The sequence below is a fragment of the Nyctereutes procyonoides genome, unplaced genomic scaffold (assembly GCF_905146905.1).
Source record: "Nyctereutes procyonoides isolate TBG_1078 unplaced genomic scaffold, NYPRO_anot_genome, whole genome shotgun sequence".
In the NCBI taxonomy this organism is placed as follows: Eukaryota; Metazoa; Chordata; class Mammalia; order Carnivora; family Canidae; genus Nyctereutes; species Nyctereutes procyonoides.
Window position 1 is genome coordinate 11,938,761 of NW_026575051.1, and position 25,522 is coordinate 11,964,282.

The 25,522-nt window shown below is 44.8% G+C and overlaps 3 protein-coding genes across 8 annotated transcripts in view; 1 reads left to right on the forward strand and 2 right to left on the reverse strand.

Annotated features, from left to right (window-relative positions):
* Positions 1–4,770: 4,770 nt before the first annotated feature.
* Positions 4,771–25,522, forward strand: part of TJAP1 (tight junction associated protein 1) — a 37,212-nt gene continuing 16,460 nt past the window's right edge. For 4 of the 6 annotated variants that reach the window (XM_055330521.1, XM_055330527.1, XM_055330520.1 and 1 more), the window contains exons 1-2: positions 17,413–17,472; positions 17,966–18,063. The gene's annotated coding sequence lies outside the window, so the exon portion shown is untranslated. Of the gene's footprint in view, positions 4,802–17,412; positions 17,473–17,965; positions 18,064–25,522 lie in introns of those variants that run through there. The other 2 variants (XM_055330525.1, XM_055330524.1) reach the window with 2 other exon arrangements.
* Positions 15,504–15,879, reverse strand: LOC129512932 (60S ribosomal protein L31-like). Its single transcript, XM_055330529.1, has one exon. It carries the CDS (start codon positions 15,876–15,878, stop codon positions 15,504–15,506), a length of 375 nt encoding a protein of 124 aa, XP_055186504.1. The 5' UTR covers position 15,879.
* LOC129512931 (40S ribosomal protein S24-like) lies at positions 23,269–23,780 on the reverse strand. The gene has a single exon (XM_055330528.1). It carries the CDS (start codon positions 23,742–23,744, stop codon positions 23,349–23,351), a length of 396 nt encoding a protein of 131 aa, XP_055186503.1. The 5' UTR covers positions 23,745–23,780; the 3' UTR covers positions 23,269–23,348.

Genomic DNA, 25,522 nt, shown 5'->3' on the forward strand with positions numbered 1-25,522 from the left:
GATTCTGGTCTCCAAGATCATACCCTGGGCCGAAGGGGGCGCTAAACCGCTGAGCCAAAAATTTTTTAATATTATTGAATTTCTTTTATTATTTTTAAGATTTTTTTTTTTTTTAATTTGAGATAGGGCAGCCCCGGTGGCGCAGCGGTTTAGCGCCGCCTGCAGCCTAGGGCGTGATCCTGGAGGCCCTGGATCAAGTACCACGTCCGGCTCCCTGCATGGAGCCTGCTTCTCCCTCTGCCTGTGTCTCTGCCTCTCTCTCTCTCTGTCTCTATGAATAAATAAATAAATAAATAAATAAATAAATAAATAAATAAATAAATAATCTTTTTAAAAAATAAATAAATTTGAGAGAGAGAGAAAGCATGAGTGATGGTACAGAGGGGGGGAGAAGCAGATTTCTCGCTGAGCAGGGAACTGATACCGGGCTGGATTTCAGGACTCTGGACCATCTGAGTGGAAGGCAGACTCTTTTTTTTTTTTTTTTAAATTTTTTTATTTATTTACGATAGTCACAGAGAGACAGAGAGAGGCAGAGACACAGGCAGAGGGAGAAGCAGGCTCCATGCACCGGGAGCCCGACGTGGGATTCGATCCCGGGTCTCCAGGATCGTGCCCTGGGACAAAGGCAGGCGCCAAACCGCTGCGCCACCCAGGGATCCCCAGGAAGGCAGACTCAAAGATGGCTGCTACACCAGCTCCTAGCCCACGTGACCCTTTGCAGTGATTTTGCTGCTCTTCCTAGCAGGAAGTGGAGTCTGTTTCTTTAACCCCTTGAATCTGGGCTGGCCTTATGACTTACTTTGACTAACAGAATGTGGCAGAAATGATGTTGCGTGTGTCCCCAGAGTCTGGACCACAAGAGACCTTTGCAGCTTGCCTCTTTGCCTATCAGAAAACTCATGATGTAAAGAAGTCTTTTCTGGCCTACTTTAAGATGAGAAGCCCCATGGAGGAGAGCTGAGGTGCCCTGGCCAACAACCATGAGACATGTGAGTCATATTACCCAGTCCCAGTCAAGCTTCCAGATGACCGTGGCCACATAAATGAGCCTAGGCAAGACCAGCAAAAGAACTGCTGAGCAGAGACTTGCCCATATTACCAAATCAAGAGCAGATGAATGGTAGTTGTTTTAAGCCACTAAATTTAGGAGTAGTTGTTAATATGGCAATAGATAACTGATAAAACTAGCTTCCCATTTTCTTGATTTCTTCTCTTCTACCAATGGGAATGATGGTCACCAAAACCTTGTGAATATCAGTAGCTTCACACCCTTCATAATTTCAATTTTTTAAAAAGATTTTATTTATTTATTCATGAGAGACATAGAGAAAGAGAGAGGCAGAGACACAGGCAGAGGGAGAAGTAGGCTCACCTCAGGGAACCTGACATGGGACTCAATCCCAGTACTCCAGGATCATGCCCTGAGCCCAAGGCAGGCGCCAAACCACTGAGCCACACCGGCATCCCATAATTTCAATTTTAAGTGTTATACTTTCTTATTACCAGCTCTTATGTTTTCAGACCATGCCCTTTAGTGCCTGGACTCAAACAATTCTAGATATTTAGATTGTGTTTAATTTTTTGCCCATTATAAATACATTTGACAAATATTGAATTGGATCCACTGGGATCACTCATCACTCATAGGGGTCACATTACAATTTTTGTGGGCTCTAAGGCACTTCATCTTCATTTGCCCCTCTGCAAAAGGATATTAAAAATTATATTTTATGGGATCCCTGACTGGCTCAATTGGTAGAGCATGTGACTTTTGCTCTCAGGGTCATAAGTTCAAGCCCCACGTTGGGCATGGAGCCTACTTAAAAAAGAAAAAATAAAAATAAATCAGTTATTTAAAAAGGTATATTTTACAATTGCATTGGTATAAAGATGAATACAATCCAGGCTGAATTTGTGACTATGTACTCATTTTTATTATATTCACTTTTTTTTCTGATTTTAAAATAAACTAAATCTTGTGGGCCCCTAAAAATATCGTGAGCCTAAGTTTCGATGCCTCCTGTGGATAAATTGGCCTTGTCTCTTCTCCATTGATACTACCTCCTTTTGGTTGTCCCCTATCCCCATCACACCCAGGCTTCCCTCCTTACCCAGCTCTGGGTATGATTCCATGATTTATTACTATAATCTGTCCCTTGCACAACACAAACTTCTTGGTCTTTCTCTCCCATCATATTCATCTAGCAAAACCCCGTCCCTGTGACTTCTCAGCCTGCACCCAAGCAGCTGAATGTGGCTGGAAAAAAACGTGTTTCCAGGCTAATTGGTCTTACTTAAATTCACACCCCTCAAAGGTCCTCCTGCATTTCCTCTGTTCTGTGCACTCTCTGACCCTCACTGAAAGCTGTTTTTACCTTCTCATCTCTCCTTCCTCCAACCACTCCTTCTTTCTCCTCACTCTGCTGGTGGTCTTGCTTCCAACTTCATGGAGAAAATAGAAGCTGTCTGAAAGAGAATTTCCACATGCTTCTATCGCCTACATGCAGCTGTTTCCATATACTCTGCCCTCCCTCCTGTTACCATAGATGCACTGCCTGCGTTCTTAGTTCTTACGGAGGTGAACCCCTCCACGTGGGCACTATTTCCAATCCTTCTCCCTGTGTAACCACAGGGCTTCCTCATTCTCCCCATCTCTGGTGCATTGTCAGTCTGCTATGGGATCATTTCCAGCAACCTCTCTCCCATCTTAAAATAAATAGATGCACTTCTCCAATCCCATATTCTCTTCCGGCTACATTTTTCTGTTCCCCTTTACTGAAAACTCTTCAAACATATTTGTCTGTGCTTGCTATCTTTACCTTCTCTCATTTTCCCTTGAACCCCCTCACCCCACCATGCCACAGGAATAACTCTTGTCAAGGTTGCCAGTGCCCTCACCATTGTCAGATCCAACAATGACTTCTCAGTCCTCATCTCAGTGGCTCCATCAAGTTCATCTGATACAGCTGTCACCCGGGCTTCTAGGATCCCTCTCCCTGGTTTTTCCACTGACTTCAAGAGCTTCCCTCTTTGCTCTCCTTTGCTTTTTCTTGGTCTTTCCAATTTCTTCCGCAGCCCCGGGGCTTGACCCTGAGACTTCTTCTCTTTTCTGCCTTCACTCACTCCCATCATGATCTCATCCAGCCTAATGGAGTCCTAATAAGTCCAAAATAGAAGCTAAGTTCATATTTCCTGAGTTTATATTTCCAGCCAGGATTTCTCCTTGAAATCCAGACTCAAGTATCTAACTGCCTACTTGACGCCTCCACTTGGATTGCCCAACCGGCAACTCGAACTTAGCATGTCCAAATAGAAACTCCTGACTTCCAGCTTCAAACAGGCTTCCTATGTCAGACCACAAGATCAGTAAATGAATATTCCATCTATTCAGTGTTTGAGACCAAAGTCCTTGGCATTGTACTTACCTCTCCTTTTTTTTTTTTTTTTTTTTAAGATTTTATCTATTTGAGAGAGCAGCTTGAGAGAGCACAAACAGGGGGGAAGGGCACAGGGAGAAGCAGACTCCGCAGGAATCAGGGAGCTGACAGGGACTCCATCCCAGGACACTGGGATCATGACCTGAGCCGAAGGCAGATGCTTAACTAAGTCACCCAAGTGCCCACTTAACTCTCCTGTTGCTCTCGCATCCCACATCCTGCAAATTCTATTACTTGCAAGTTCATCCAGAACATGACCATATTTCACAATCTGACCTCTGACCTCTGATATCTGATCCAAGCTCCATAATCTGTTGCCTGGACTACTACAATGGCTTCTTTTTCTTCTTCTTCTTCTTCTTTGTTAAATATTTATTTGTTTGTTTGTTTGTTTATTTATTTATTTATTTGAGAGAGAGAGAGAGAGAGTGCAGAGGGAAAGGAGCAGAGGAAGAGAGACAAGCAGACTCCTCACTGAGCACAGACCCCAGTGGGGGACTCGATCCCATGATCCTGAGATCATGACCTGAGCCGAAGTCAAGAGTCAGATGCTTAACTGACTGCCCTACTGCAACAGCTTCTTTTTTTAAAATAGTTTTTAAATTTTTATTTTATTTTTTTAAATATTTATTTATTTATGAGAGACAGAGAGACAGAGAGAGAGAGAGAAGCGAGACACAGGCAGAGGGAGAAGTAGGCTCACCTCAGGGAAGGAGTCCAACGTGGGACTCGATCCTGGGACTCCAGGATCACGCCCTAGGCTGAAGGCAGGGGCCAAACCGCTGAGCCACCCAGGCATCCCCAAGTTTTAAAAATTTTATTTATTTGAGAGAGAGAGAGAGAACATGCACAAGCAGGGAAGTAGCAGGCAGAGGGAGAAGCAGGCTCCCCGCTGAGCAAAGAGCCCAACATGGACTTGATCCCAGGATCCCAAGATCACAACCTGAGCCAAAGGCAGATGCTTAACCAAGTGAGCCACCCAGGTGCTCTTGCAACAGCTTCTTAATGGGTCTTTTATTATAGTGTAGTAGCTGGGGTTATCCTGACAAAATAAGAAGCAATTGAAATGTGATGTGGTATCCTGTGTGTGTATGTGTGTGCGTATGTGTGTGCATGTGATGTATCCTAAATCAGATTTTTAAAAAAATATTTTATTTATTTATTCATGAGAGACACAGAGAGAGGCAGAGACATAGGCTGAGGAAGCAGCAGGCTTCCTGTGGGGAGCCTGATGAGGGACTCGATCCCAGGACCCCAGGATCACGACCTGAGCCGAAAGCAGATGCTCAACCACTGAGCCACCCAGGTGTCCCTTAAATCAGATTCTACAACAGAAGAAGATCATTAGTGAAAAAAAACAGGTGAAGTCGGAATAAAGTCTGGAGTTTAGTTTACACTAAGGCACCACTGTTAGCTTCTTCAGTTTGACAAATGTGCCACAGTGATGTCTAATGTTAACACTAGAGGAATCTGGGTGGATGACATATGGGAACTGTCTTTATTATCTTTGCAGCTTTATTGTGAATCTAAAATTATTCGAAAATAAAAAGTTTAAAGATGGAATTTTAGTATATGTGCTGCCAAAGCAAGCACTTAAAGATGGAAGTTAAATTATGTCACATCTCTGCTCAAAACCTTCCAGTGGATCCCATCTGGCTTTATCCTCTATACTTTCCCCGTTCTACTCCAGCCAAACTGGCCTCTGTGTTGATTACTGAACACATAAAGCATGTCCCCTGCCTCAGGACCTTTGCACTAGCTGTTTCCTTTGGCTAGAATGCTCTTACCCAGATCTTTTCATAGCCCACTCCCTTATTTCATTCAGTTCTCTGCTCAAGTTTCATTATAGTAAAGAGGCCCTCCTGATCACCCTATGTAATAATCCCACCCCCACCCTGGCATATTTCCCTTATCCTACTTTATTTTTCTTTACAGCACTTTCCTTCATCTGACATACATATCTATTAGCATATATTTATATATTGATAGGTTCCCTTCATTCTATGAAGGCAAGGGCTTTGTTTATTTCTTTGTTTTAAGATTCTTTTGAATATTTATTTGTTTGCTTGTTTTAAAAGTTTTTATTTATTTATTTATTTATTTATTTATTTATTTATTTATTTATTTATTTATGTAATCTCTACAGTCAGCGTGGGGCTCAAACTCACTACCCTGAGATCAAGAGCTGCATGTTTTTTTTGACTAAGCCAGCTAGGGCCCCCGGCTTTGTTTTGTTTACTGCTATACACAGCTCTTGATTTATCATGCCACATCTTGTACTGTTTGGCACTGAATTTATACTCTTATTTGTCTTAGTTTCTGTCTTTATTGAGATTTGAGTCTGTTTCATGGCAGGAGGAAGGATTTAGATTGATTGTGTACTCTCTGCTTTCCCATAACCTGGAAGAAGAAAAAACAAACTTTCTCTAGGCCAGGCCTTCCTTTGCATCCTCACCATAGACCTGCAAGACAAACATTACTGTCATTTCGGTTTTATAGATGAGGGAAGAGAAGAGAACAAGGGCTTAGGTGACTTCCCTGAGGCCACAGAGCCAGCAAATGATGAAGCCAGGGTTCAGATCCAGGCTTGCTTGCTTCCCTGCTGTGGCTCTTGATCTAGGCTATTGTGCATGGGGGTGGGAGATTGAATTTTCCAAAGATAGCTGCCACAGATCTCCCACCCCACATGCTCTTCTTCTAATGTGACTTTGACACTCCTCCCGTTGAGAGGTAGGTTCTGTGTTCCCTTCTCTTGACTTCAGGCTTGTAACTGTGGTGGAAAGGATGCTCTGTGACTTCTAAGGTTGGGTCACAACAGATGATCCAGGTTTGATATGATTCTCTTGAGACACTTGCCTCTGGAGACCCGAGCTGCCATATGATCTGTGTGATTGGCCTCAGGTCCCCATGAGGAAGCCCAAACTAGCCCCAGTGGAGAGACCACACGAGAAGACCTGAGACTATGTGGAGAAAGAGACAGGCCCAGGCAGCTGGTGAGTGCTCTAGCTCCTACTGTTTCAGCTCCAGCCACTGACTAACTGCAGTTGTATTCATGAAAGGCAAAGTCAGAACTGACCAATTGAGGGGTGCCTGGGTGGCTCAGGGGGTTAAATGTCTGACTCTTGGTTTCAACTCAGGTTATGATCTCAGGGTCATGAGTTTGAACCTCGCATCCAGTTCCACACTCAGCCTGGAACCTGCATGAGATTCTCTCTCTCTTCCTCTGTCCCTTTCTGTGCTCATGCATGTGCACCTGCTCTCTCTCTTTAACTAAGTAAATAAATCTTAAAAAAAAAAAAAAAAAGAACTGCCCAGCTCAGCCCTTCCTAAATCCTTGACCCATGGGAATCTAGGAGATAAAAAATTTTTGTTGTCCCAAACCATAAGAGACTCTTAATCATAGGAAACAAACTGAGGGTTGCTGGAGGGGAGGAAAGTGGGGGGATGGGTTAAGTGGGTGATGGGCATTAAGGAGGGCACATGATGTAATGAGCACTGGGTGTTATATGCAACTGATGAATCACTGAATTTTACCTCTGAAATCAATAATACATCATATGTTAATCAACTGAATTTAAATTTTTAAAAATCAAGAAAAATTTATTGTTATCTTAAGACATTAAGTTTTGAGGTAATTTGTTTATTTGCAATGATAAATAACTGGAACAAAGGGAAGACAAGATGTCAGAAGTATTCAGTGCACAAGTCCCTTTCTGGGCCTGTTTCCTTTGTACACAGTAAGATTTAACTCTGTGGTCTCTAAGACTGGTTCTAGCTCTGATGTTTAGTGCTTATCCATAATGTTGCTACATCCCCAACTGTCCATTTTTACTGCCTCCTTAACACCAGGTCATTATACCACCATTTCCATCACTCCCAGGAAGAAAGCTAATGCCCTTGGATGCCAAGGGATGTCCCTGGACCTTCTGGGGAAAAAGAGGTGGGCGCCTCTGGCCCCAGTCTGCTTGAGATACCTTGAAGTAGAGACGTGGTGTATTGGAGTAAAATTAACAGGATTTAGAATCTGGTCACTGTTGACATTGGCTGTGTGATCTCTGAGAAAGTCTCATAATATTTTTGGGCCTCAGATTCCTCATCTGTAAAATGGAGAGAATAATCCTAGCCTTACTGTCCAACCAGGAGGCTCTAAGGATGGAATGAGATGGTGTGTGTGAAAATGCAGGTATGTGAACTGGAGGCAGGAGAGTGGGGCCTGGGGTTGCTGAGGCTTTGGGGTTCCCTGGTAAAGTCAGTTTCCTACCCTGGAGTAGGGAGGCAGTTGGCAACAAGATCAATGATGGGAAGTTGAACTGAGCTATTCTGAACTGTGCTCGGCTTGTCTCTTAGCAACTGTTTCTGATCCAGTATCTTTTTTTCTTTTAAGCTTTATTTATTTAAGTGATCTCTACATCCAAAGTGGGGTTCAAACTCACGACCTTGAGATTAAGAGTTGTATGCTTCTCCATCTGAGCCGGACAGACACTCCTCTGATCCACCAGTACCTTTTTTTTTCTTAAAGATTTTATTTATTTATTCATAAATAGAGACACACAGAGAGGCAGAGACACAGGCTGAGGGAGAAACAGGCTCCATGCAGGGAGGCTGATGTGGGACTCGATCCTGGGTCTCCAGGATCACGCCCTGGGCTGAGGTGCTAAACCACTGAGCCACCCGGATTGCCCCCCACCAGTACCTTTTTTTTTTTTATAAAGATTTTATTTAGTTATCTGAAAAACTGAAAGAGAATGGGAGGAGGAGCAGTGGGAGAGGGACAAGCAGACCCTACGCTGAGCTCAGAGCCAGAGCCCAGATCCCAAGACCCTGAGAACATGACCTGAATGGAAATCTAGAGTCAGAAACTTAATCAACTGTGCGACCCGGGTGCCCTTGATCCAGTATCTTTGAGAATCCATCCACCACTAGGGGTGCAAACCCCTTCGCATAAAAAGCAGCATTTAGTCCCTGCAAAACTGTTTCTAACACACACTCCTTCCACCATTTAACAATCACCCAGGAAAAGAGGGCTTGTCTCACTGCTTGGATTTCCAAGAACCCCCAGGACCTGTTTCTGGTAGAGCTCTTGCTATTCTTTGGGCAATGGAAGCTTGAAACTTTAAAGCCATCCTTGACTCCTTTCTTTCCCATTCCCCTGTTCTGACCATTTGCCAAATATTGTTGGGTCCTCCTTCTCCTGTGGTCCTGGGTTCATTCTATCCCACTCCCTCAGGCCTTGTCAACACCTTCCTCACTAACCAGACTCATGACAAGCATTTCCTATGTGGTCTCTCAGGTCCAGCCCCACCCCTACTTCTCCCCTGTATCCATTGTACAAGGTGCCTTGAGCATACATGTTCTCATCCCATCCTTGTCAACTCACTCCCTGGCTCAGAGGGGCCCAGGATCACTCCTACTGCTCTCCAGGCTGTGCAATGTCAAGGCAAGAGTACCACAAGCTGTTTCAAATCCTAGCTTTATCATCCATGGCTGGGGAACCTTTGGGAGACAGCTAGCTTTTCTGAGCCCCAAGGTCCTTGCTAGTAAATAGATGGGTATCCTGTGCACCAGGCAGTGTTTTAAGCACTCTACATGCATGAACACATTTGAGTCTCCCAACAACACTATGAGGTAGGTACTATGCTCAATCCATTTTATAGATAGGAAAACTGAAGCACAGAGAGCTTCAGTCATTTGCCTATGTTCATGCAGCTAGTTAAGTGATGGAGCCAAGATATGAACCCAGGCAGTCTGCTTCAGAGACCCTGCTCTTAACCACTGTCCTACCCTTGGGAGAAGTGACTGGTATGGGCTGTATGGTGGTGTGAGTTCCCTGGCTGATGGTAGCCAACTCTTAGCTTTAATTTTTGCTTCAAAGTACAATTTAGGGAGGACTTTGGTAGTGGATTGGGCAGGAAGCCTGGTGACTTTAGAGTCCTCCCAAGCCTACTTCAATAGTGGACTCTGTTTTGTGGGCAGCGCTGATAGACATACGAGGTTCATTTCTGGCTTTGATCCAGACCTGAACAGTAACTAGTGCTCTAGAGCACCCATTCTCCTAAGCTCGTGGGGTTCCCCACTTTCCTAGCATTTCTTTCCTGAGTATCTGCCAATAAATCCCTCCTCCAGGGCCCCCAGACATCTGGATTCATCTTTCTTGGCCTTTCAGCTGCTCACCTGAGGGGTGGGTTCTTAAGTTACCCTCCTCTCTCCCTAGCCTCCTTTCCAAACAATGAGTTTTGTGTATTACCAGTACAAAATGAGAGTGCAGGGCAGCCCGGGTGGCTCAGCGGTTTAGTGCCGCCTTCAGCCCAGGGCCTGATCCTGGAGACCCGGGATCAAGTCCCACATCGGGCTCCCTGCATGGAGCCTGCTTCTCCCTCTGCCTATGTCTCTGCTTCTCTCTCTCTTTCTGTGTCTCTTATGAATAAATAAAGAAAATCTTAAAAAACAAAAACAAAATAAGAGTGCAGAGACAAGAAGCTGGGGAGCAAGGAGAGGCACTCATTCATTAACCCACTAACATATATCTCTCATCATCCTTGTCAGAGCCTAGCATGATCATAAGCATTGTGGTCAGAGGTTAGAAGGAGACCCCAGAAGCTTAATAAGCATTAGTTGAAAGAGTGATGAATTACTATGAATGAAAAAAAGAACTAGGCCCTTGACTTCAAGCAGCTTATAGTCTAGTAGGGCAGGCACACCCATTCAACTGCCATTCACTCCAAATTAAGGGGGACCATACACACTCAAGGGCCCTGGACTTCATGGAGACCCAGGAACATGCAGGCCTGGCCCTAGTCCTCACCAGCTAGGGGCTAATCCCCTATGCTAGCTTTGTCATCCTGCATCTCTCCAAGCCAGTCTGGCCAGCCCAACTGGAGGCTGCAACTGGGAGGTGAGTTGGTACAGAGAGGAAGTCAAGCATATCCAAGTAGGCCATGCTCCACTGAGACTTTCTGCCAGAGCAGGGCTTTTGGGTCCTGAAACCAATGTCCTCTCCACTGGCCATTTCCATTTCCTGTCCTCCACCCTCACTCCTACCTCATAGAAGGAGTTGGAACCAATTGCTCAAGGGCTGAAATCCAAACCAGCCATTGTGCCCCACCTTTTGGCTGTATGTGACTGTGTGTGTGTGTGTGTGTGTGTGTGCGCGCGCGCGCATACGTGTGTGCAAGTTTTGGCAGGGCCTGTTGTGTGCCTCAGGGGCTGGAGTATTATATCCCAGGCTCCTGGATGCCATGCTTGGGGCATCTGGAGATACATGCTTATGAAAAAGGAAGAAGCTTGGCAAGGTAGGCACTGACTGTGTGCCTTGGGGTTAGTTGAGAAGTGGCAGGGAGGGGATGCTTTGCCTACTGGTGAACCGAGTATGTAGTCATGTAGCTTGAGTCCAAAACATCATGAAAGGGAAAATGTCTATTTGGATCCATGAGAGTGTGCAGACACATGTGCACAGGCCTGGAAAGGCAAGAGGTTCACCCATATCTGGAACTATGAGTGTCAAGCATAACAGTCCCACATGTTCTCATGCTTGTAAAGTCCCTGCTACCCTGGAACCACCCAGTGCCCACAATGGGGTGATAGAGGCATCCATAGCCCAGGCAGGTCATGCTCCAGCTCTTCCAGCAGTTGCTAAAGGAGATTTATTTGAGGCTTCTAGAACCTGGGCCTCTTCTCTGAACCTTTGATGTGTAAGCAGTAGCTTAGTCTATGGGACAGCACATACATTCAAGACCAAGTTCCAGGCACAGATTTAACAAAGAGACCAGGGCCTGCAGAACTATCCAGCCCATACTGGCTCAGAGTGAAGCAGGGCCTTACAAACAGGTCCCAGTATCCTCCAGAAGACAGAGATAAGCTCTTTCTTCTGTACTTTCTGAGCTTCCTCAGGACTCAGAATTGAAGTCTGAGAGGGGAGGCACAGGCTTTTACCTCAGGATACCCAAGTCTGAAGAGAGACCCAAAGTCTGCCCCAGGGAGTCCTCGCCTTAGAGTTGGGAGACATGAGACACCACCAGAAGCTAGACAACAAGACTGAGCCACCCAGATACCCCACCGTTTGAATAATTTTTAAGTGTACAGCTCAGGGGTGCCTGGGTAGCTCAATTGGTTGAGTATTTGACTCTTGATTTCTGCTCAGGTCATGATCTCAGGGTCCTGGGATCAAGCTCCATGTCAGGCTCCATGCTCAAAGCAGAGTCTGCTTCTCCCTCTACCTCTGCTCCTCCCCTTGCTCCTGCTCTCTCTCTCTCTCTCTCTCTAATAAACAAATAAATATACGAAAATAAGTGTACAATTCAGTGGCATTGACATTGACATTCACGTTTTTGGGCAACTGTCACTACTACCCAGCTCCAGAACTTTTCCATTTTTCCAAACCGAAACTCTATACTCACTAACTCTCTATTCCCCCCCTTGCCCCACCACTTGGCAACTACCCATTCTACTTTCGGTCTCTAAGAATTTGACCATTCTAAGTACTATCTCATATAAGAGGAATCATACAGTACTTGCTCTTTTTTTGATTGGCTTATTGCACTTAGCATAATGTCCTTAAGATTAATTTATGTGGTAGCATGTGTCAGAATTTCCTTCTTTTTTATGGCTGTAAAAGATTCCATGTATGCATATACCACATTTTGTTGATACATTTATCCATTGATGGACACTTGGATTGCTTTCACATTTTGGCTGTTGTAATAATGCTGCCAGGAATAGTATTATTGCACATATGGGTGTAGAAATGTTTATTTGAATTCCTGCCTTTATTAAGTATTTTCCAAGAGTGAAATGGCTTGAAGAATATTAAAGAATGTGGGATCCCTGGGTGGCGCAGCGGTTTAGCGCCTGCCTTTGGCCCAGGGCGCGATCCTGGAGGCCCGGGATCAAGTCCCATGTTGGGCTCCCGGTGCATGGAGCCTGCTTCTCCCTCTGCCTATGTCTCTGCCTCTCTCTCTCTCTGTGTGTGTGACTATCATAAATAAATAAAAATTTAAAAAAAAGAATATTAAAGAATGCAAAAAAAAAAGAATATTAAGGAATGCAAGATTCCACCAAGTTTCCATATCTTCAAAATGATATTTCTTAGGCCCCATCAAATTCAACATCCTGAGTTAGGAAAAAGACATTTACAGAATAAATGTTTATCCATGCGGGTGGCAGCTGTGGGTTTCTATTAATAGAGGAATTAGGAAATGTGTATAACTTAAATCTAGGAAGCAGACTAAGTTATCACCTCTTGAAGTTTTGAAATCATTCTCCAAAGAACCATGTAATAGGGTTCAGCATGATGAACCAGGGTCATAAATAAGAATATAGGCAGCCTCATGGCCTCAAACTATTAGTACATAATGTTAATTGCAACCAAAGAGGCTGCATATGGCTAATGGCCCTTCTAGCTATCATAATGAACAGTTCAAAATACTCTGGGGCTAAGCACAGGACAGTTTCCAGTCTTTCCCCAGTTGTTTCCTCCAAAACCTGGAGCTCAGATTGCTGTCTTCATCCAAGATGGCACCTCTAGTCTAAGTCTCTCTTCTGTCTATACAGTCTGTCAGGCCAATCCTGGACTCCACACTAACACATCCATGCCAGCTGGGTGACTGGGTCTACATAAATGAAATAGGAAGAAAGAACTGTCTTGGATTGAGATGGATTGTGTACTGGGAAATAATTGAGCATGCTTGTATAGGTGTGCCCTGCAGCCCCACAGCCCCATGGACATCAAGGTACAACCATATGAAAACCATCATCAAGATGTAGTGAACCTGACTTCTGCAAATTGCATCTACTTTGTAAAACTCTGAAAGCCTAGAAGGGGTATTTATTTATTTAAATGATTTATTTCTTTATTTGAGAGAGAGAGAGAGAGAGAGCAAGCATGCACTGGGAGGGACAGAGGGTGAGGGAGAGAAGCAGACTCTTGGATGAGCACAGAGCCTGATACAGGACCCCGAGATCACAACCTGAGCCAAAATCAAGAGTTAGATGCTCAATCGACTGAGCCACCCAGGTACCCCAAGAGAAGGAGTCTTTAATTTTCGTCCCGTCCTCAGAGGTCTCTTAGTGATCATGAACAATGATGAAATTGTGGCCTAATAAATATATAGGCTTACCTATGTGTATTTTTACATCCACAGAGCGAGGAGTGAGGAGGTAAACCAGCCTCTTCATAGTAAAAAGAACTTAATCTCACATATCCTAAGAGCATAAAACTCTGGAGGACTGTGGCTCCCTTTCTTTTCATGTTTATGTATGTTTATGGTATGTTTAAAACATGGTATGCTTATTTTGGGGCACCTGGGTGGCTCAGTTGGGTTAAGCTTCCAACTCTTGATTTCGACTCTGGTCATGATCTCAGGGTCGTGAGATCAAGCCCTGCATTGTGCTTCACTTGAGCATGGAGCCTGCTTAACATGCTGTCTCTTTCCCTCTCCTTCTACCCTTCCCCACTCTCTCTCTGTAAATTAAAAAACAATTTTCTCTTTAAAAAAAAAGGTGGGGCAGCCTGGGTGGCTCAGTGGTTTAGCACCTGCCTTCAGCCCAGGGCCTGATTCTGGAGACCCGGGATCGAGTCCCATGTTGGGCTCCCTGCATGGAGCCTGCTTCTCCTTCTGCCTATGTCTCTGCCTCTCTCTCTCTCTGTCTCTCATGAATAAATAAATAAATAAAATTTAAAAAAAAAAAAAAAAAAGGGATCCCTGGGTGGTGCAGCGGTTTGGTGCCTGCCTTTGGCCCAGGGCACGATCCTGGAGACCCGGGATCGAATCCCACGTCGGGCTCCCGGTGCATGGAGCCTGCTTCTCCCTCTGCCTGTGTCTCTGCCTCTCTCTCACTCTCTCTGTGACTATCATAAATAAATGAAAATTAAAAAAAAAATAAAAATAAAAAAAAAGGTATGTTTATGCTTACTGATAGTTTTTCTGTTTAAAAAATATAAACTCAGATCACTTTTCAAATTTATATACCATAAGTTTTTCTACCTGAAAGTTCACAGGCCTCCCTCCTGCTGTGGATCCCAAAACAATTTCTGGAAATGTAGGGAGTAGATCTGAAGATTGTACCTATTTAGAAAAGAAAGCCATCTTCCACATTTCTTTCTTCACACAAATTTCTTTTAGTAAATGGTAAAGTCATATTTCAAAGAAATCTGAGCTTGTGCTCTATTTTTTAAAAATAACATTTTATTTATTCATGAAAGACACACAGAGAGAGGCAGAGACATAGGCAGAGGGAGAAGCAGGCTCCATGCAGGAGGCCCCATGTAGGACTTGATCCCAGGACTCAGGGATCACACCCTGAGCCAAAGGCAGAAACTCAACCGCTGAGCCACCCAGGCATCCCTGAGCTTGTGCTCTTACAGCCTAATGAATGTCACATTTTGAAAGTACTCTATGGGCAACTTAAAAGGAATCATGTGGAGATGTATAATAATTGGGAGGCCTTATTTTAAGCTCTGCAAGAACCAATATGATTCATTCATTTAATGTAATTTTATTACATCAACAATTAAAAAAAAGTTGTATGGGATTGAAACACATGGACGAGATGGCAAATAAAAATGACTGACCCTGAGACTCTCTGTAAAGGTTTAATTTGTGTGTTCTGGTGGAGAAGTGAAGGCTTGAGGCCAGCTCCACCAAGGGACAGACCCTGCTCCCATCCCTAGGCCCAGGGAAATGGGATACCTCTCCATTCTGAAATGTTGATGAGCTGTGGAGGGGAGAAGGACAGTCGAGCAGATGGAATTCCTGGACAATTGTTCCAGCTGTCACCAGAGAGGACAAGCAGGAGGGAGCATTGGATAATTTACAGAGGAACAGATGCTAAGGCTTCTCTGGAACCATCTGGCTAAAAGAGAGGCTTGGGCTAGGGGTGGATGTTGTCTTTTAGATCTGAGTAAACTTTGGCCTCCAGCCCCCTGTTCCAATCCCCTCTGCCTGAATTGTGGCTTTCCCAGGAGGGCTCTGCTTCCTAAGTACCCACCTCAGAGTTCCACCTGGCTCTTATTCTACTCCTTCCTTTTTTTTTTTTTTCAGTTTTATACCTTTATTTGACAATCAGCGATTAGTTCTCATCCACATTAACAGTCTGTATATTTTTGGAAGTGGTGACAGGTACGTAGGTAACCAGCATGTAGAGCTTGTTTGATGAATCTTCATCCTCGTTACGTTTTCTGGACAACCACACACGGATATGGTATGGAACACTCCTTATTCCTTTGGCCCAGACAGCTTTTTTGAGCCTGGTGTCAATGCGCACATCTGGAGTTACCATCTCCTTCATGGCAAATTTCTGGATCTCTTTGAGCGCCCGAGGGGCACGCTTCTTGAAACCCACTCCATGGATACGTTTGTGAAAGTTGATGGTGTATTCTCTGGTCACTACCTCGTTGATGGCAGAACTGCCCTTCTTCTCGCCACCCTTCTTTGCGGGAGCCATTCTGCCGGGCCCTAGTTGGAAAGGCTACTCCTTCCTTTTTGAGCGTGACTTCCGTCTTTGCTACCATTCCTAATAGGGTCAACTGTGACCTTGGGGACCTGTAACTTCCACCTATGCATTCCCCTATTTTGTAGTGTTTTCAACCTCTCCCCCCCACCACTATATTCAAAATTCTATCACTCATCTCCGTGCCATTTATTCGTTGAATAAATGTTTATTAAGCACCGACTATGCCTTCCATTGTTTTAGACACTGGGGTTACAGTGATGAATGAGAAAAAGTCCTAGATCTCTGGAGTTTCCACTATAGGTGGGAAATGGTCAATAAGCAACTATCAGATAGTGATGAGTGCTGTAAAAGGAAACATTAAAGCAGGGTAAGAGTGAGTTACTGGGGATGCTGTTTTAGAGAGGCCAGGGAAGGCTTCTCTAAGGCTGTGACATTGAGCAGAGACTCTAATGGAAGTGAATACGTGGAGGAACATTCCAGGCACAGGGAAAAGCAACCCTAAAAGCCCTGAGTATGCTTAGTGCATTGGAGGGTGCCAGGCTATTTATTCATTAAGCATTTATTGTGTGCCAGGCACCTCCTAGGGAATATGAACATGTAATCAGACACAGTTTTTGCCCTGAAGGAGCAGCAGCTTAATGAGGGATGAACCATTTAAATAATTATAGCAGGGCAGCCCCAGTGTCTTAGAGGTTTAGCGCCACCTTCAGCCCGGGGGTGATCCTGGAGACCTGAGATCGAGTCCCGCTTCCGGCTCCCTGCATGGGGCCTGCTTCTCCTTCTCCCTCTGCCCGTGTCTCTCCCTCTCTCTCTCTCTCTCTCTCTGTGTCTCTCATGAATAAATAAATAAATCTTTAAAAATATATATAGCATAGATTAGCTACAATGAAGTTATGTGCAAGTGATACTAGAGATGCCCAGCAATGAAGTTATGTGCAAGACTGGGCTAGAGATGCCCAGCAAAAGGAGCACCAAGTCCAGTCTTGGGTCCTGGGGAAGACTTTCCGGAGGAGGTGACAATTTGAGCTGAGGGCTGAAGGAGGCAGAGAATTTATTATAAAAGGGGAGGAGAGGGCTTGGACATTTTGAGGGTTGATGGCCTGAATATACAGGACAATTAGGAACCTGAAATCTCCAAGAGAGGTGGAAAATTAGTCTGGTGAAGGTGGAAGAGGGTGAGTCATTCGGACTTACCCGTGCAAACCGAAAAATTGTTTTTATCCTTTGGATGATGGGGAACAAGTGCTAGCACTATTCCACTATATTTTTGTGTGTATATGGTTGGGTTTTTTTTTTGTTTTGTTTTGTTTTAGTACCAGAATCTTTTCTCAGCCTTCCCTCTATTGCCCTGCCCCTGCCACCTCCTTCCTTCTCCAACCGCCAGGCCTCCAAACCCTGCTTCTTAGGACATCCCCATCTTTCCTCATCACCCAGTGCCCTAATTCCCCAACCCGAAACCACGCCCCCTAGCCACGCCCCCGATGACGCGCGGCGCCCGGTGCGTGGGGATTCCCGCGGCCCTGGCCACTACCCGGCCTGCCCCGCGGCAAGATGGCGGCGTGAAGGCAGCGGGCAGCGGCAGAAAGTTTGTTGTGGGATTGGAGTAGTCGGGCCGGGAGACTAGAGTTGGGGGGGATCGTGGGGACACTAACGCAGAGTAGGGGCGGGGAGGAGGGACTAGCTCCGGGGTTAAGAAGAGGAAATGGGATGTTGGAATTTGGAGGCGGAGAGAAAAAAAGAGGGAGATGGAGCAGAGCGGAGGGGAGGGGGCCTAGGATCCAGCGGCGGCCTTGGGGAGGGGTCCGGGGCGGGGCAAGCAGAAGTAGGTGCGCAGACCCGGGAGAAGCAGTCACAAATTGGAGGGGAATTTCTAAGCCGAATGTAAAGAAACCTGGAGCTTGTGGCCGAGGCCCGAGTGTACTGGGCCGGTAGGAAAGAGGTTTTTCCCGTAGAGGAGGAGAGTGGGGAAGAGACCTGGAGAATGCTGGACAGGCTTGGTATGGAGGGAACTATAAAGCCAGTTCTCCAGACTTACATCAGCCTTTCCAGAGTTCCTATAGCATCTGCCCCAATTTCAGCTGAAGACTCAGGGGCCCCGGGGACTGGAAGAAATCACAGTGCCTGCTTGGAAAGAAGAAGAGGTAGCGATTTGCCCGAGCTCTCAACCCCAGAGCGGGTAAGGTGGCTCCAGTGACAGGCTGGCATGCTCCCGGCAAGCAGTATGCATGGGCTCAGAGTGATACCGAGAGTCAAGTAGTCAAGAGCCCATGAAAAGGGCTCTTTTCTATGGAGGTTGCCCTTTGCCTGTGGTCTGTTAGTGTTCTGTTTAGATTGTACACTGAGTTTTAAGAATTGGGTGTAGCATTGAACCTTGTATGCCTTCACCTGTGCAAGTGAACATGGTCAAGGACCTAGAGATCAGGCTGAAAGTACTTTAACACATCCCTGTCACAAGCAGTTTCCTACATGCTCACTGTATCTTTTCTGATCTCCCCATCATATCTTAAGTTTGGCATCCTACCTGAAGTAGAGATTGGTGGGTGACAGATCGGAGGGGGAGTCATGAGGAAAAAGTCTCATTGTGTTCTGTCACCAACTCCTGAATTTACTCTTGCAGCAGGTCTACTTCTTTTGATCTTTCTTTGGGTAAGAAAAGCTCATGTATTCCTTTGGGTTTGTGGATTTGGTGGGTAGGTGGGGTCAGTGGAGGAGGAAAAGCAGGTTGAGGTTAGGGAGAAGAAACCCAGGTCAGTTTATCAGTAAGGGGTCGAGTTGTCTGGTGTAAAGCTCTGGGATTATTTATTGTATCACTGTTGTACTTGAGATCCCTGATATGTGAGAACTGTTTTACAGTCTGGATCAGTGTGGTGATGGAAGGAAAGAATTGTAGAACTTTTCTGATAGCTTTCTTCTTTTCCCATGTATTCCCCCCATCAAACCACATTTAAAGAAAATCAGTTTCACTAGCCAGACTAAGCATGTCTTAAGAGATAGTGGATTTGAGGTTAGAGAAAAGGGAAGGGGTCTGGAGCCACAAAGTACAGTGAATATGGTCCTCACTTCCTTTAATGCCTTTCCAGAGTTCCTATAGCATCCCAAGCCAGAGTTGGGGGCAGGCTTTTTACAGAAGCTCATTTCATGACTGACATCTGCTCCATGATTAGATTGGGAGGTCTAGTTTGATCCAAGACTCCTCACTAACCATCTCCTGCTCCCTGTCTATCCCCCTACAAAAGGCTTGCTGTAGACAACCAACCCAAATCACCATTACTAGGCCAGCTTCAATACCTTCAGGTATCTGAAGAACCGATGTTATTTAGCTGTGACTCTAATAAAAGTTTGGGAGCTTTCTCTTTCTTCCTTCCCTTTTTTTTTTTTTTTAAAGATTTTATTTATTTATTCAAGAGAGACACAGAGAGAGGCAGAGGGAGAAGCAGGCTCCATGCGGGGAGCCAGACGTGGGACTCGATCCCAGGTCTTCAGGATCACGCCCTGGGCCAAAGGCGGCACTAAACTGCTGAACCATCCAGGCTGCCCGAGCTTTCTCTTTCTGATAATTTGTGGATACTCCTTAGAGTTGTGATCAGCAAGGACAGTGTGGGGAGCACACAGAGAAGTTAAGATACTGACTCTGGAGCCAGAATTCCTAGTTCAAATCCTGGCTTTGCCCTTTGTAGCTTTGTGACCTTTGGAAATTGTAGAGTTCTCTGTGCCTCAGCTTTCTCATCAAATGGAGATGGTAAGAGTACTCATCTCATAAAGTTGTTGTGAGGGTTAAATAAGTTAATATATTAATGTATTTAGAGCAGTGACTGACACTCCATACGTATTTGTTGTTGATCAGGTCTCAGCACAAACTTCTGCTTCACGATTGAACCTGGTGTCTCTCTATGGAGACCCTGTACTGGTTTGAGCTGCTGTCGTGATGTTAGAGAGATGAGGCATATAGTGAGAACATCTTCATGAAACTACTTAAAGTGATGTTAAAATGCCCATGATTTCCCGTTTGAAGTTGTGAAGTTTTAGAATTATCTTTGCTGTTGAGCTATAACAATAATAGTACCTATTGAGCACATTCTGTGTGTCTGGCACTGTTGTAAGTGCTTTAAATGTATTAACTAATTTAATTTTTATAATGACCCTGTGAAGCAAATACTTTTATTGTCCTCATTTTACAGATGAGTAAATAAGGGTGCAGAGAAGTTAATTTGCTCAACGTAAAGGGCAGAGCTGGGATTTGAAACCAGACGATCTGGCTTCAGCAATTGAGCTTTTTTTTTTTTTTTTTTTTGACTTGGTATGAAGTTAACGCTTTATTAAATATGCCTAGTGGCAATTTGCATCTCTTGTTTGTCATGATGGTTAGATAGTAAACTTTTTTGAGTTATTTTAAACATGTTTTAGGAGCTGAGATCTTCACAGCTGTCTCCTTCTGAGAGAAAAACTGGTTTAGGGACTGTGGGAGGGAGCCCTCTGCCACGTTAGCCAAATCTGGACTCTTTCTTCATGATTCAGCTTGGTAACTGCCCTTTGGAAAACCTTGGACCTGGGTTGGGTGAGCAGGCTGACCTGAGGGTCCACTCTTAGCATACCTTAAAAGGGGGTGTGTATCAGTGTAGACATAAGTAAAAGGCTCATCTCTGACTTTGATTACGGACAGGAGCAGTTGAAGTAGCCATAGTGTTAAATTCATAGGCAATTTAATCTGGATGTCATCTTAGTTTTTTATTTATTTATTTATTTATTTATTTATTTATTTATTTATTTATTTATTTATCTATCTTAGTTTTAAAAATAGTAGGTAGCAAACTACTACAGAGAAAACAATAGGTGGCATTTTAAACAGTGCCGGCCCCTCAGCTTCAGAGGAAAGTGGAAAACTGATGTGCTTCTGCTGAAGCTCCTGTGGTAGAGGAAGGTCCTGACGCAGTGCGCTGTCTCTTTAGCAAAGCTGGAGGCCTGTGTGTGCAGCCTTGGGGCAGAGGTGTGCCCTTGGTTTGATTGACTGGCTTTCCTTTGCCCTGCACTTAAGAATCACTCTTCCCCTCCTTCTGAGTCACGTCCTGTCTATTTAACACGCCCTCAGGGCCCATCTTTTTCTTTAGTAAATGACTCTCTGCCTGGCCAACTGAGTAGGCACGCGCCTGATGTCTGCCTGATTTCTGACCAGAATTCAGAGGAATAGGGAGCTCAGGACTTAGGGCTTTTTCTGGGAATTCCGACCTAGCTCTTGGATCACCTTTTTCTACTTATTGTGGCATATATGAGATTTTGAGAGTTAGTCTCTGTCAGTGGCTGTTCCCCTCCACCATTAACTGAGGAGCGATATATTTCAGGATAATGTATTTTATTTCGATTTGTGCTGCAGTCAGCATGCCGGAACGTGTAATCTCCACAGAGTACACCTTTGTGTTTTGGTAGAAGTCCTCAGACTTCCTGGATTCTGGCCTCCTTTTAGCAAATGATTGAACTGCAGGGTGAAGGCTGATGGATTTGGAGGCGGTTCTCTGCCTTTACTGTTCTGGTTTTGTTGTTTTTGAAGTCCATTTCTTCTCTCTTTCTCTCTTTTTTAAAAAAGATTTCTGTATTTATTTATTCATGAGAGATAGAGAGGCAGAGACATAGGCAGAGGGAGAAGCAGGCTCCCCACAAGGAGCCTGATGCAGATCTCGATCCTGGAACATCAGGATCATATTCTGAGCCAAAGGCAAACGCTCAACCACTGAACCACCCAGGCATCCCTCCATTTCTTCTTTTAACACCCCTTATTTATGTGTGATCTTTGTATCTAATCCCTTCACCGTTTCCTCACCACCATATTTTGAGTGCCAAGGACCTCTGGGAAACTAGGCCGTGGTTTCTCACCTGGATTCAACCTCTTAACAGCTCTGCGAACTTATTCTCTGGTTTCTGGGCCTTTACACATACCAGCCGTGCTGTCTGGAATGCACTCTCTCCTTCACCCTTTACCTCCCTCTTTGTCCTTTCTTTATTTCTTTGTAAGATTTTATTTTTAACTAATCTCTACACCCAATGTGGGGCTTGAGCCACAACCCCAAGACCAAGAGTTTCATGCTTGGGGTGCCTGAGTGGTTCAGTCAGTTAAGCGTCTGCCTTTGGCTTGGATCATGATCCCAGACTCCTGAGCTCCAGCCCTGTTTCTGGCTCCCTGCTCAGCAGGAAGTCTGCTTCTCCCTCCCCTTCTCCCTGCTCTTGTGCCCTTGCTTATTCTCTCTCTCTCCCCCTCCCTCTCAAATAAATAAAATCTTTTTAAAAAATGCCTTGGCTTCTCCCCTATTCAGGAGAGTCTACACTCTAGCTCAGCATGCAGAAAGGTTGTTTATACTCTGGCCCAAACTCAACCTTCTAGCCTGAGTTACTGTCACTCCACTTCATCTGCTCTGTGCTTCATTGCTCCTGAATTTCCCACTACTCCTGAACCTTTAGGGCCATCTATTTACTTTATTCTTTTTTTGCTTGTGCATTTCCCTCTCCATGATGCTCACCTGTCTCTGAAACTTTGCTTATCCCCTAGGACCCAGTTCAATCTGTCACCTCCAGTAAGGAGTCTTCCCTGCTTTCCTTTCCTCCTCTCGGTGCCCCCTAGCACTTTGTGGGGGCAACCTCAGTTCCAGCACTTACCATATTATATGGCAATTTCTCTGTTTACTTCTTGGCCTCTTTCACAGAGCTGACTGACCCTCTCCTGAAGAGGGACGCTGCCTAATCATGAGATGAGGGTTAGGGGTGTGGGGAGTTCACAGTAAGGTGAGCAGTGTGATAGAGTATGATTTTGGAGCGAGGCCAAGCTGGCTGAAATCTTGGTTCTGCCTCTTACCAGCTGTGTGACTTTGGACAAATTACTTAACTAGTAGGACTTTTGGTCTTGTCCCTTATAAAATGAGGGTGACAATATCTTTTTTGTAGGAGTTTTGAGATAATGAGTTCATGGCGTGTAGCATGGTAACAGTTATGTGAAGGATGCTCAGTTAATGTTTGTTTAATAAATGAATGCTATTCTGGAAAACACAATGGATAAGAAAAGGCTTTGTTTTATTCAAGCTGGAATAAGCCTTTTAGTTTCTGCCAGGTAGCCAGAAGCCTTTTTGAGGTGGGAGTAAAATTGGGAGAATCTTCTTATAATGAAGCAACATAAAAGATGAGGTCAGGGACATCATACCTGAGTAGCCTATGCAAAGAGTTGATGTTTCTCCCCATCTTTTGTGTTGTAATGACTTGTCTGATGGATCACCTTTATATGAGATTGGTGGTGACCTTGGTGGATATAGGTGGGGGTGTATAGGTGGTAGATTTGTAACGAAGTTAAAGCTGTGGATGACTGGATGGGGGTGTTTGAGGATTCATGTTTTCTTTTTTTTTTTTTTTTAACGTTCTTAGTTTATTAATCCTCTCATGAAAAAAATCTGCACAATCACCACAGATAAAGCCACTGCTGAATCTTTACTCCTTTTTGCCAGCACCAACGTTGGCTTTTGCAGTCCCCCTGACTTTCTTCATTCTGTTTTTACGTTCTTTGCGCTGTTTTCTTGAAGTCTTTTTCTTCTCATACAGGCCATGTCTTGGAAGTCTATGTTTGGGTTCATTTTTCTTTGCATAATCCAAGGAATCATAAATCATGCCAAAGCCAGTTGTCTTGCCACCACCAAAATGGGTTCTGAATCCAAATACAAATATGACATCTGGTGTGGTCTTGTACATTTTGGCTAGTTTTTCCCGAATTTCTGTCTTAGGTACTGTTGCTTTCCCGGGGTGAAGAACATCAATGACCATCTGTTTCCGCTGAAGCAGTCGGTTGGTCATGAACTTCCTGGTCCGGATAGTTACTGTGTCATTCATGATGGCGGCCGAGCTTCAAGCAGCCGGGGAGGAAAAAAGGGATTCATGTTTTCTTAAGGACTTTAAAGATCTTGTGTCACAGAATGGACTTAACTCAGATGTTCCCCAGAAATAGGGCTGGTAGCTGGGGGTTCACTGTCCATTCTTTGCCTTTTTGTTTTTAGTGTAGTTGATAGAGCACCAGTTCCCCCAAAACACCAATGAAATGTATTTGGAATGTGTTTCTAGAAGTCTAGACCACTTAATTGTATAATGCCAGTGGTGCTCAAATGCCAGTTTGAGTTTACAGTCCAGATGAGGAAGATATGTTTGAGTTTTTCAGAGGGCAGCCTCCTTGTCTGGTCCTTGAACCCCTGCCCCAGCCAGGTGCCTCTCCTCTAGGCTCTGAAAACATGTACCAAACTGTAATGCAGATGGCTGTTAACCTGTCCCTCCCCTACTCAGGGCAAGATCTTTTATCTCTGAAACCTTCTTAGGAGCTCTCCGTGGCAGGTGCTGAGCTATCCTGGTTACTGTGTGACCCAAACCGGTCCTTCCTTCTTGAAATGAAAGCAGATAGGATCTATCTGGCAAAATCCTTTGAACTCTTAGGAAGCAAGGTCCTGCATAAACAAAAGGTGATAGTATTAGCAATAGCATTACCATTATTGTCTAGAGTTGAGTTAATGTGGTTAAATGATCTTCCAGGTGCTTGGCTTTAGCTCTCTCCCTTTTTAGCCTTCTTATGTTCTTGTAACATATCCCTGAGTCAGCAGAAGAGGTTAAAAGCAGAAGTGAAGTACACACCGGTATATTTTCTTGCTAATCACCATCTTCTACAAAGTCTGGATGCTAGCATCCTCTTTGTTACTCATTAAGTTCCTTTCAGTGCCCCACAACCTGCTTGCTTTTCTGGCTGTATTGCTCATTTCTGTCTAGGTGTACTCCATGCTCACAGCCAGGAACTACTACAACCCTAGTAGTTAATGCCTAGACAAATCAAAAGGATGAGACTGGTGACTGAAAGTGACGTGATGGAGTTCTCCCTGGGTTCTACCCCTTGTCCCTCAGTGTGGGAGCGCACATTGCCATTGCAATGTGGCATATCTTCACCGATGGCATCTTGGCAGGGCTGGTGAGCGGCATTGTATGTTCAGCAGATTTGAGAGGAGATTGGGTGAGCCAGCAGGACTGGGTTGTGTTGTGTATGCTTAGGCTTCAAAGGGGCTGAGTCTCCTGGACTGGCCATGAGTGTGAAAGTGGGACCTCTTCTTCGTTGGTTACTATCTCATAAGTGCCAGCCGTTTGTGAGGTGACGTTTGGAAGTTGTAAAGGACATGGCCCCCTATTTGTGAAGAGCTTCTGTGCTTTCCCAGTGAACTGTGGGGGAAGTGACCTGCCTGTTGGGAAGTCAGTCTAGACTGCACTAGCCTCGCTGTGTGCTTCATTCAGCTAGCTTCACTCAGCTAATGGTAGGATAGCTGAATTTATCATTTGGGGTACTGAACAGTGGCCTCTGTGCATTCCCAGGTAAGCCCATGGGGACTTCAGTCTCAGAAACCTTTGAGGGTCTTTACATCAGGGCAGAATCGTCAGGGCTTTCCTTTGGCTTGCTAGAGGAGGCCGTCTTCCATGCTTTGCACTGGGATCGGAAACAGGGTTCTATCCCGGTTCTCTCTGTGCTCTTGAGCAAGTCACTTGTCTTCTCTGTCCTTTCAGAATGGGAGAACTCCACCTATTCTGTGGGACTCATGAGGCCACAAGGATCAAAGGACATACAAGTGGAAGGGAAATGACTT